Source organism: Phaseolus vulgaris, chromosome 2, assembly GCF_051622355.1.
Source record: "Phaseolus vulgaris cultivar YP4 chromosome 2, ASM5162235v1, whole genome shotgun sequence".
Classification (NCBI taxonomy): domain Eukaryota; kingdom Viridiplantae; phylum Streptophyta; class Magnoliopsida; order Fabales; family Fabaceae; genus Phaseolus; species Phaseolus vulgaris.
Window position 1 is genome coordinate 40,257,468 of NC_143499.1, and position 11,738 is coordinate 40,269,205.

Consider the following 11,738-nt stretch of genomic DNA (forward strand, 5'->3'; position numbering starts at 1 on the left):
TTTTATTTGGAAAAGGTGGAAGGTTACTCTTAATGTCATTATTAATTAGCAGTTAATAGCAATACATTCAAGAATCACAATATAGGATAGCAAAAAGATATAGAAAATAATTATTCATACATTACTCCCATTATGGAAAAAAAAATCATTTGTGTGTTTGAAATGTATAAATATATCCATGTTATATAATGTTGGGTATTGTAAGATTGAGTATACTTTAGTAAATGGTTTGAAAAAAAAATTAAGAGGATAAAAGAATAAAATAGTCAATTATTTCAACAAATAATCAATTATATATTTTGTGCTTTCAAAAGTTATTTATGAGTCAACCTCAATTTTCTTAGAATAACAAATTATCTCATCAAGAATCATCTTTTATGTGATTTTTTAATGGGTTTTATATATTATCAATTGGTTATATTTGTATGAATTTTTTTTTAAGAAAATAAATATTTCATAAAACTTATTTAATGATGATGAAAATGATTGTTTCTCTGGAAGATTCCAATCAGGTGATTGTGATTAGTGTGATGGACAATGTTATTTAGATAAAAGTTTGTGTAATAGAGAAATGTCTCCATATTGTGAAATTATGTTATTAGTCATTTAATTGTGAGGTACAAATTCTTAAACACTAATTTCATTGAGAATATTATATCCTTAGAAGAAGATAATAAAGTTTATTAGTCTTGGAAAACAATGACAAAAGATTTCATAATCAATTTGACAATCTCGATAGTAAATACTAGTCAACATCAATTGGTAAGAATCCACCTTAGTGTTAAGGATGGAATGTGTTCTCAAAATCATCCAACTTAAATAAAGTAATTTTACCAAGTTTTAGGAATTTAAGTGACAACAAACTCGAGATATGATAAGTTAAGAATGTAAGTGACTTGACAAAAGATTATGACTAAATATCGTAGAAATGATTTTTATGGTTTGTATGCGATTGAAATAATTTTTTGGAACTTGGAAGATGAGTGTGAAACTCACTCCATACATAACATTATCAGAGCTAGATGATAGATCCCGAACTCTATGCGCATGAGTTAGTATCATTGAGTATAGGTGGACACACGAATGCTTTTATGGATGAAAATCATTTGTGGGCCACTTCTAATTCAACATCATGCCAAATGAACCACATGCATAACCTATGACTTATGAGTGTTTTATTTGATACACTCATGCATACCAAAATGTCCATAATGTTGTAGCAGTTGAAATTGTTGATGATCTTATTCTTCTTGATCCTCCTCATCTTCTGCATTTAATTCCTGTCAGGAGAATATAAAGACTACACCTCCCGCTTAGCTTACTTCAAAAATCTGATACACATTGCCCACCCACCTTCTGTCTAAACCTAGTTAGGGGGAAGCTTGAGGAGACTCACTCAGCCCATGGTAGACTTGGTAGACAACATCTCGAATGAGGAAGAAGAGGACTTGAAGGAGGTCTTAGAAATCCAAATTTGATACCTGTTACAGAACATAAATGAGAAAGTTGAGCAACAGACATAAACTCATTGTCTTAATGTTTTGGGTTGGAGGTGATGTCATAAGCTCTTATATATGAGTTTTTCAATAACTCATTAGTATCAAATTTTCATAATGTATACCTCCGTAAAAGATCCAACAATGACATTAGAACTTATAATTTGTCTTAATGGTTGGTTGAGACGAAAGACCTTTATTAAGATAAATAGTGATACAAGTAACTATCACTCTTGAGTAAGCTTTTGAAAGACCCAAGAAAAACATCTAAAAATTCCCTAAAATCATTAATTAAGATATTGCATTATAACATCAATATAAGATAACATTCTTAAGAAGTTTAATTTCACAAATATTCTTCACATGAAAATACATTTAAGTTTTTTAGTATATATATATATATATATATATATATATATATATATATATTATAACAAATAAACTGTGACAAAGTATTATATGTGTAATGTGTCCTAATAAATCATTAAAAACTATTGAAAAAAATATTAAGTTAAACAATAATCTTTATTTAAATAGTGTATAAATAGTAGTTATACTTTTCATTTTGGGTGTTCCATTCAATTCCTATCAGTTATTCAATTATATCAATTAAAGAAAGAAAGTGGATAATTAATTCACACGTTCAGCGAATCAAACACGTTGTTACTGTATTTTATAATATCATATTTTGGTTATTAAATTACTATTATTATTAATTTTAAATAAAAAAAAATTGGAATAGAATCACGCTGACTCCAAAAGAACATCATTTCACGCGTACACTGTTAAGAAAACTTCAAAATAGTTTAATTAGTTTGTACAATGCATAAGACGTGTCAATAATTTGTCATTTTTCATGGATTATTGAAAATGAATTATTACAGAGTCTTCTCTATTCTTTCTTCCAACTCAATTCCTGTCCTTCAACCTTCCATTAATCAATTCCAAACAAATTCAAAACCACCAACTTTTTATCAGGAGTAACAATACAAGCATCATTCAAAGAATTTCATTTTCTGAATACTCCCAAAATAAAATTTAAATACTAATATTAGAAAAAAATTTACAAGAATTAATTGCTTTAGGATTGGTGATGACACAAATTTTATTAGATTTATTAGGAAAATATTACTTTAAAAAGCGTGTCTAAAACTGCACAGTAAAAGAGAAGGAAACTATAAAAATTGTATACGATCTTTAGTATTGAATTGAAACATACGCAACTTTTTTTTTTTATAAATGATTGTCTTTCGATCCGATCCGAGGGAATAGTATTTATTTGAATCCAAATTGATTTATTTGGATCCAAATTGAACCTTAATGTAATAGATTTAAAAATTAATTAGTAAGAGTGATGATGTGATAGTATAAAAAATTGGAGTTGTAAATAATATCATATTTTCATTAATTAATGTATATAAATAAATATTTTATAGTAAACATGGCAACTTGCAAGCGGAAAAATCTAAGAAGAGCTTCAGAGACAGTTCCTCTGACAAGAGTTGAGTTTCGCTCCGCGTTCAGTGATGGATCGAATCCAGCACAAGTTCGTGAAGGTTGGTGATTCTCTCAGTCTTCACGTCGCAGAAATCGGAAGCGGTAAGAATCAATCCAACGCCGTCGTTTTAAGCTCATGCATTTTGCTTCCATTGTTGATTTGTTCTGTATTGTATTGGTGTTTTCAGGTGGAAACGCCGTCGTATTCTTGCACGGTTTCCCTGAGATATGGTACTCCTGGCGGCACCAGATGATAGCCCTTGCCGATGCTGGATTCAGAGCCATCGCCTTCGATTACAGAGGCTATGGTCTCTCCGATCCTCCACCCCATCCCGACAACACCTCCTGGTCTCATATTCTCGACGACCTCCTTCATATTCTTCAAGCTCTTCATCTTCCAAAGGTACTCTCTCTCTCTAAAATGGTTTCCTCTATACATGCATGCAACCAATTTAAGAAATCACCTTAATGAAATGATGATCCATGCTTAATCTGTTGCCTAATTGATTCTCCTCCTTTAGGTGTTTCTTGTTGGAAAGGATTTTGGAGCTCGTCCTGCACATCTGTTTTCCGTTCTACACCCTGAAAGGGTCTTGGGAGTTGTTACATTGGGAGTTCCCTATGTTCCCCCAGGCCCCTCTCTCTATCACAAAGCCTTTCCTGAAGGCTTCTACATTTTGAGATGGAAGGTAATTTTAACTTAAATTTATTTTTTTCTTACTCTTTTTTAATGCAAACACTAAACACTAAACAATTGAGAATCTTTATTTAAGTCTTAAATTCTTTTACTCTTGTCATTAAGAACTGGACTATAAAACTAACTCAATTATAAGTTCAAGAAAAATTTAGAAATATGTTCTCTAGATGACTCCATTTGATATTAAGTATCAAGAAGTTAACTTTAAACATAAGCATAACTTACAAAATCGAACACTCAGCATGATACCTATAATGATGTTACTGTAACTTGGATTCTATCTATATCAGGAACCTGGAAGGGCAGAAGCTGATTTTGGACGGTTTGATGCAAAGACTGTTGTGAAAAATGTTTACATCCTCTTCTCAAGAAGTGAAATACCAATAGCTAATGAAAAGCAGGAGATCATGGATTTGGTGGAACCTGATACTCCTCTCCCCTCTTGGTTCACTGAGGAAGATCTTGCAACATACGGTGCCTTGTATGAGAAATCTGGATTCCAAAATGCATTGCAGGTTCCATATAGGTACTATCAGTTGTTCTTTATTACCTTTTTTGTGAAATCCAATTTCTTATCACAAAACTACAAGCAGGGGTGCATTCTTGTTATGATGTGTTGGTTTTGTTTGTATTTGTAGGTCATTTGGTGAAGTGTTTAACTTACCAGATCCTGTGATTAGAGTTCCTGCACTTTTGATAATGGGTGACAAGGATTATATATTGAAGTTTCCTGGGATTGAGGATTTAGCAAAGGGTGAAAAAGCAAAAGAGCATGTTCCCAATTTGGAAGTTACGATTATACCTGAGGGAACTCATTTTGTTCAAGAACAGTTTCCCGAACAGGTGAATCGACTTATTCTGGATTTCCTGGCCAAGCATACTTGATACTTAGCCAACAGTGCAGGACTTTCTTCATGAAGGGTTATGTGGAGTGTGAGAATTTAGCAAGGTTTTTAGAATGAGAAAACTTTTTATTTTGTGGGAGCCTATGAATGATAGCTGAAGCTAAATAACGTGAACTTTACACAAAGAACTACTTTATTGATGGATTTCTTGTGTAGGATAGGGAATTACTAAGGTATGCAGTATGATTTTTGGAATAAATAAATAAGAATAATAGTTTAACTTTGATATACTATATTTAGAGGTTGATGCACTATATTAAATTCAATATATATTTTCTGATTTGAGTTTTTCATTGTGACTTCTCATATTAAGTTACAACAATTTTTTACTGTAATCTTCTTTCATTATTAAGAAATGTTTCTGATTGAACATCTTCACAAATTCTCTCACCATACCATTCACCATGTCGCCGAAGAAGTAGTCTTCAATATTCCATCCCTTGCTGCTGGGTTCCTGCAAAGGATTCATATCCCTAATCAAACATCTCAACCACTTTGATTTAATTGAATTCATTCATACAAATTGGGTTCTAGTGAATTTTTTTATGTCAGTTTTACAGAAATCTCCATGTTAAAGACAGAATTAATAAAAATCTAAACAATATAGAAAGTTTAATTATTTAATGTCAATTAAAAAATATAATAAATTTAATTTATTATGTCAGTTTTTTATCAACTGTACAAAATCTAAGTTAATCGAATATGCAACCTCTGTAAAAATGAGTTTTTTTCGACGCTACTACCTTTTATGTGAATTACCCTATAATAATTCTATTAATAACTGTTATATACAAAGTAGGGGTGCTTAAAAAAAATTATTGTTTTAGTGGTTTTCCTTCATAAATAATAATAGCATTCACAATTCTCAAATAAACTCGTTCATTTATAATTAAATTAAATAATAATAGCATTCACAATTATCAAATTATTATTATTCTTAACTCAATTAAAAACTAAAAACTAAATAAACAAAGATTTATAATATAAAGATGGTAAAATAACTATATTTAGAATATAAAAGTAAATTATCTATCTAAGTACTATTCGACGGCTCAATTCCATATCTATCACCATTTACATCTTTACTTCCCTATCTAGCACCCTTTTGTTTTTATTCCCCTATCTAGCACCCTTTTGTTTTTATTTCCCTATCTAGCACTCTTTTATTTTTTATTTCTCTATCTAGCACCATTTTAAAAATAAATAAATAAATAATAAATTATTATTTTTTTAATAATTTTAATTTTGAATGCATTAAAAAATAAATATTTTTAATGTTTAAAATAATTAGAAATATAATTAATGAATAAATAAATGAATTTTTACAAAATAAAAATAAAAAAGTAATAAATTAAAAATGTTTAGTTTAAAATTATTTTTTTTTTAAATGAAGAAAATAAAAAATTAAACTATACAACAACATAAAAGTTGAATCTATAAACATAAATTAGTATTTATTTTTATTATTATTGATGATATAATCATGTTAATTTCAAGTAAAAAATACAGGACATAATTATTAAAAAACCAAAGTCAATTAGTATTAATTAATAGTGAAGACATAAATAATATTGAAGTGTCTACCCTAAATGCAAAATTTTAAAAAAAAACTAATGCAAATGCTACACTTAATGCTACACTGAATGCATTAAAAAATAAATATTTTTAATGTTTAAAATAATTATAAATATAATTAATGAATAAATAAATGAGTTTTTACAAAATAAAAACAAAAAAGTAATAAATTAAAAATGTTTAGTTTAAAATTGTTTTCTTTTAAAATGAAGAAAATAAAAAATTAAACTCTACAACAACATAAAAGTTGAATCTATAAACATACATTAGTATTTATTTTTATAATTATTGATGATGTAATCATGTTAATTTCAAGTAAAAAATACAGGACATATTTATAAAAAAAAACCAAAGTCAATTAGTATTAATTAATGGTGGACACATAAATAATATTGAAGTGTTTACATAAATGCAAAATTCTAAAAAAACTAATACAAATGTTACACTTAATGCTTAAAAATGAGAAGAAAAAAATGCAAAAATAAATAAGTCTAGAAAATAAAAACAACAACAATAAAATAAAAACAAAAACCATAAATAAATAAATAAAGATTGCAGAAAAAATAATAATAACTAAAAACATAAAAGGTATAAAATAAAGGAAAAACAAAATAAGATAAAGATAAAAGATATAAAAAAAATCAAATAAATCAAAACAAGATAAATATAAGAGATATAAGACGATACTAAATAAGTATATGTTGATCATAAAAAGGAAAATAAATGAGAGATGATCATTCATTTAATATGTTTTTAGTTGTTATTATTTTTTCTGCCATTCTTTATTTATTTCTATTTATGTTTTTATTCATTAATTATATTTCTAACTATTTTAAATACTAAAAATATTTTTTTAATGCATTCAAAATTAAAATTATAAAAAAAATTACTTGATTGTGCAATTCTCGTCATTAATTATGTTTCATTTTACACAAACTATTTAATGTACCACTGAAGAAAATATCAAATGAATGATCATCTTTTATTTATTTTCCTTTTTATGATCAACATATAATTATTTAATATCGCCTTATATCTCTTATCTTTATCTTGTTTGAATTTTTTTTATATCTTTTATCTTTATCTTATTTTGTTTTGCCTTTATTTTATATCTTTTATGTTTTTAGTTGTTTTTTTTTCTGTCATTCTTTATTTATATCTATTTTTTGTTTTTATTTTATTATTGCTGTTTTTATTTTCTATACTTATTTTTTTGTCTCATTTTTAAGCATTAAGTGTAACATTTGTATTAATTTTTTTTAGAATTTTGCATTTAGGTAAACACTTCAATATTTTTTATGTGTCCACTATTAATTAATACTAATTGACTTTGTTTTTTTTTATAAATATGTCCTGTATTTTTTACTTGAAATTAACATGATTACATCATCAATAATAATAAAAATAAATACTAATTTATGTTTAGAGATTCAACTTTTATGTTGTTGTAGAGTTTAATTTTTTATTTTCTTCATTTTAAAAAAAATAATTTTAAACTAAACATTTTTAATTTTTTTTTTTTTTTTATTTTGTAAAAACTCATTTATTTATTCATTAATCATATTTCTAATTATTTTAAACATTAAAAATATTTATTTTTTAATGCATTCAAAATTAAAATTATTAAAATAATAATAATTTATTATTTATTTATTTATTTTTAAAATGGTGTTAGATAGGGAAATAAAAAATAAGAGAGTGTTAGATAGGGAAATAAAAACAAAAGGGTGCTAGATAGAAAAATAAAAATAAAAGGGTGCTAGATAGGGAAATAAATATGTAAATGGTGCTAGATAGGGAATTGAGCCACTATTCGACTGCATATTAAAATTCATATTTATATATATTGATAAACATTATAAAAAGAAGGGTAAAATGTAATATTTATATGTATATTTAAATAAACAAAAAAAATTCTATCATTAATAAAAAAAATACTTAAAATAAAATGAATTCAAGTGCATTCTAATTTTTTCCATATCTTCATCCTTGAAGGATGAGTTACTCAATAATACAATTTAAAATTTGACTTAATTAATAAAAGGTAAATTTTATTATTAAAGGCATTGAAATGCTACCAATTATGACCTGACAAAGGTATTATTCTAACTCAAAGATCAATGGTAAGACAACTTAGACTTCGTTTGATTTGCTAAATTTTAATGGATTGAACAATATAAAAAAATATTTATCTAGTGTTTTTTAAAAATAATTGTTAGTGTACAACACAAAACACGGAGGATAAAACTGAAATTATTTGTACCTCACATTTTTAGGGTACAAATTTTTGTCAAGTGCTTAATAATTGGAAATGTTAATATTATTTTTATCTGTTCCTTCTATCTTTCTCACTTTCAGTTTTAGCTTGATACACGTTGGCTTCATTTTTTTTAAATAATAAAATAAAATAAAATTATATATATATATATATATCATGTAAGTTTAATTTTGTGAATAAATATAGAAAAAATATACTTATACATATTTTGTGTTTGATTTAGAAAGAAGTCATGAAACTAAATGATGGCTCTGTATTTCTCATTCGTAAGGTGGTCAATGTAGTTTTTTCTTCTATGACCTACTATTTAGTGATCTCCACGTTACATACGATATAAAATATAACTTATGTATTTCTCAGATAAAAAAGTGTATAATTTAAATTTGAGCATAATTTATTCTGAGATTTATTCAAAATTATACTACATCCATGTTTTTTTTATCTTACATAAACATGCGTATTTTTATTTTGTTATATTTAATATTCTATTCATAATGATGTATTTCGAATAACTTTTCTAAACCAAAGTTCCCCTCTTGTATACTTTAATTATAAGCTTTATGTAAAGTTTCGAATTGAAATATGTAACTATTTTCTTCCAAAAAAAAAAAGAAATATCTAGCTGGACATTTATTTGCTGACTAAAAACTCAGTGCCACATTTCACGAGTTTTATGAACAAGAAATCCATCTAATGAAGTTTTTCCTGCCACCAAACTCCAGATCATTTAGCTTCACCCCGTACTTCACAAAACATTTACCATTCATGGCTATTTCCAGCTTAAGTGTGATATCAAGTGATGTGTTTGGCCAAGAAGTCAAGGATAAGTTTATTCACCTCTGCGGGAAACTGTTCTTGAACGAAATGAGTTCCCTCGGGGATAAAAGTAACCTCCAAATTGGGAACATGTTCTTTTGCTTTTTCACCCTTTGTTAAATCCTCAATCCCTGGAAACTTCAGACAATAATCCTTGCCACCCATTATCAGAAATGCTGGAACTCTAACCACAGGATCTGGTAAGTTAAACACCTCACCTAATGACCTGCAATGCAAATACACCATTAACACGAATCTCACCAGATAAAAAAATTGAGTCCAAGAGACTACGCTTTCATTGTTTTGTGCAAGCAAGAAAACCCATTTCACAAAAAAGGCAACAAAGAACAAAACCTAGCACCTATATGGAATCTGCAATGCAGTTTGGAATCCGGAATTCTCATACAAGGCACCGTATATTGCAAGATCTTCCTCCGTGAACCAAGCGGGAAGAGGAGTATCAGGTTCCACCAAATCCATGATCTCTTGGTTTTCATTAGCTATTGGTATTTCACTTCTTGAGAAGAGGATGTACACATTTTTCACAACAGTCTTTGCATCAAAGCGTCCAAAATCAGCTTCTGCCCTTCCAGGTTCCTGATATAGATAGAATAAAAATTATGGTGATACTACAGGTCATCATGCTAAGAGCTAAGCAATTTAAATTGTACAAAAAATTGTTGTTTTCCAATCAGAATTGGAAGCTTCCCATGATAATCAGTATAACGAAAACTAAAGGTCATTTCACAAGTTATTAAGGTGGAATTTCAACTAAAAAAACAGTACCAAGAGCATTTATGGAAGTGCACATGCATCAAAGTTTTTAATTTAAAATTACCTGCCATCTCAAAATGTAGAAGCCTTCAGGTAGGAATTTGTGAAACAAAGAGGGGCCAGACGGGACATATGGAACTCCCAACGAGACAACTCCCAAGACCCTCTCGGGGTGTAGAATGGAAAATAGATATGCAGGACGAGCTCCAAAATCTTTCCCAACAAGAAACACCTAAAGTGCATTAAGGGTGTGAATCAATTAGGCAACATTTCAGTATACAATCATTTCAGTTATCTTACATGGAGTCATCGCTTCATGCCTACATTAGCACCTCATCAACCCATTCGATCTTACTCAAGTAATAAAATAGAGTAGGGTTGAATTCACAGTTTTAGTTGAATTCACAGTTTGAGTTGAATTCACAGTTTCAGTTAAATTCTAACTTTAACAGTTTCATACCTGATTCTAAAAACAAGAAAAAGAAATCAATGTTGTAGCGGGTATAAAGTAAAAAATTGCCCAAATCCTGACTCAATAACGAATATTTTTCAATTGATCGTGTATCCGATGCAGAATAAGTCCTAGTAAGACTAGGTCACCCATTTATGAATTGTTTGAGGCAAGATAACAAACGATAATTAGTGGTACCAACACATTCTTTAATAAGCACTTTATTAGTTAAATTATAAAAATAAGTTTATAAAATAGGATATACGACTCACAAAATTTTGTAATTTCTGAAAAATCTCAACTAGCTAGAGGAAGTGTGTTACCGAATAATGCATTCCCAGCATTTGTCTTATGTGCACAGTGAGTAAACAGTCCAAATTAGAAACAAAATGTAAAATCTAAAATTGGACCGGTAGAAAATAAACATAACAATTACAGAGTGAAAACATTTTAGAGAGAGAGAGAGAACCTTTGGAAGGTGAAGAGCTTGAAGAATATGAAGGAGGTCGTCGAGAATATGGGACCAGGTGGTGTTGTCGGGATGGGGTGGACGATCGGAGAGACCATAGCCTCTGTAATCAAAGGCGATGGCTCTGAATCCAGCATCGGCAAGGGCTATCATCTGGTGCCGCCAGGAGTACCATATCTCAGGGAAACCGTGCAAGAATACGACGGCGTTTTCACCTGAAAACACCGATACAGAACAAATCAACAATGGAAGCAAAATGCATGAGCTTAAAACGACGGCGTTGGATTGATTCTTACCGCTTCCAATTTCTGCAACGTGGAGACTGAGATCATCACCGACCTTCAAAATCTTGTGCTTTATGCGATCCATCACTCTTCTGAAGAGTGAAAGTGAACACTGTTCGTCTTACTCCTTCAAGGACAAATCAGCGTCTCGGTCCTTTAAATAGTGAAAATGATGTTTTGAAAACATGCGACCTTTAAATGGCGAAAATATATGAAAGAAAAATGATAGGTTGATAACTTCGAGTTGTATATGTTTAGAAATAAATATATATAATAAATGGTAAATTTGTAATTAAATGATATAAAAAAATATTAAAATAATAGTATTGGAAGATGGTGGTATAAAAAGTTATGGATGTTCTTAGTCCATCTTGAAAACATGCGCCTAAAGGCTGTTTTCGTCATGCGCTTATTGCTTGTTTTGTTTCTATTCTAAATTTTAGTAAATATAAAATTTGATATATTTTTTTATTCTTACACGTACTTATCTTAAAAT

At 28.6% G+C, this 11,738-nt stretch overlaps 2 protein-coding genes across 3 annotated transcripts; one reads left to right on the forward strand and one right to left on the reverse strand.

Annotated features, from left to right (window-relative positions):
* Window positions 1-2,724: 2,724 nt before the first annotated feature.
* On the forward strand, window positions 2,725-4,828 carry LOC137812010 (epoxide hydrolase 2). The gene is made up of 5 exons (XM_068613881.1): window positions 2,725-3,095; window positions 3,182-3,396; window positions 3,515-3,682; window positions 3,981-4,216; window positions 4,329-4,828. Exons 1-5 carry the CDS (start codon window positions 3,023-3,025, stop codon window positions 4,573-4,575), a joined length of 939 nt encoding a protein of 312 aa, XP_068469982.1. The 5' UTR covers window positions 2,725-3,022; the 3' UTR covers window positions 4,576-4,828.
* Window positions 4,829-8,961: 4,133 nt separating this feature from the next.
* Window positions 8,962-11,483, reverse strand: LOC137812015 (epoxide hydrolase 2). 2 transcript variants are annotated; one of them, XM_068613884.2, is made up of 5 exons: window positions 11,255-11,483; window positions 10,959-11,173; window positions 10,103-10,270; window positions 9,626-9,861; window positions 8,962-9,490 (listed from the first exon to the last, which is right to left on the reverse strand). In XM_068613884.2, the coding sequence occupies exons 1-5, from the start codon at window positions 11,325-11,327 to the stop codon at window positions 9,241-9,243; spliced, it is 942 nt and encodes a 313-aa protein (XP_068469985.1). In that variant the 5' UTR covers window positions 11,328-11,483; the 3' UTR covers window positions 8,962-9,240. The 2 variants fall into 2 exon arrangements, with proteins under 2 accessions (XP_068469985.1, XP_090154936.1); XM_090298810.1 differs by having other exon boundaries at window positions 10,959-11,438.
* Between the last annotated feature and the right edge of the window lie 255 nt (window positions 11,484-11,738).

Coding starts and splice junctions, on each gene's coding strand:
- LOC137812010 (XM_068613881.1), top strand. CDS start 3,023: ATGGATCGAATCCAGCACAAGTTCGTGAAGGTTGGTGATTCTCTCAGT. Junction 3,397..3,514: donor AAGCTCTTCATCTTCCAAAG/GTACTCTCTCTC, acceptor CTCCTCCTTTAG/GTGTTTCTTGTTGGAAAGGA. Junction 4,217..4,328: donor GCATTGCAGGTTCCATATAG/GTACTATCAGTT, acceptor TTGTATTTGTAG/GTCATTTGGTGAAGTGTTTA.
- LOC137812015 (XM_090298810.1), bottom strand. CDS start 11,327: ATGGATCGCATAAAGCACAAGATTTTGAAGGTCGGTGATGATCTCAGT. Junction 10,271..10,958: donor AAGCTCTTCACCTTCCAAAG/GTTCTCTCTCTC, acceptor AATGCACTTTAG/GTGTTTCTTGTTGGGAAAGA. Junction 9,491..9,625: donor GCATTGCAGATTCCATATAG/GTGCTAGGTTTT, acceptor TTTGCATTGCAG/GTCATTAGGTGAGGTGTTTA.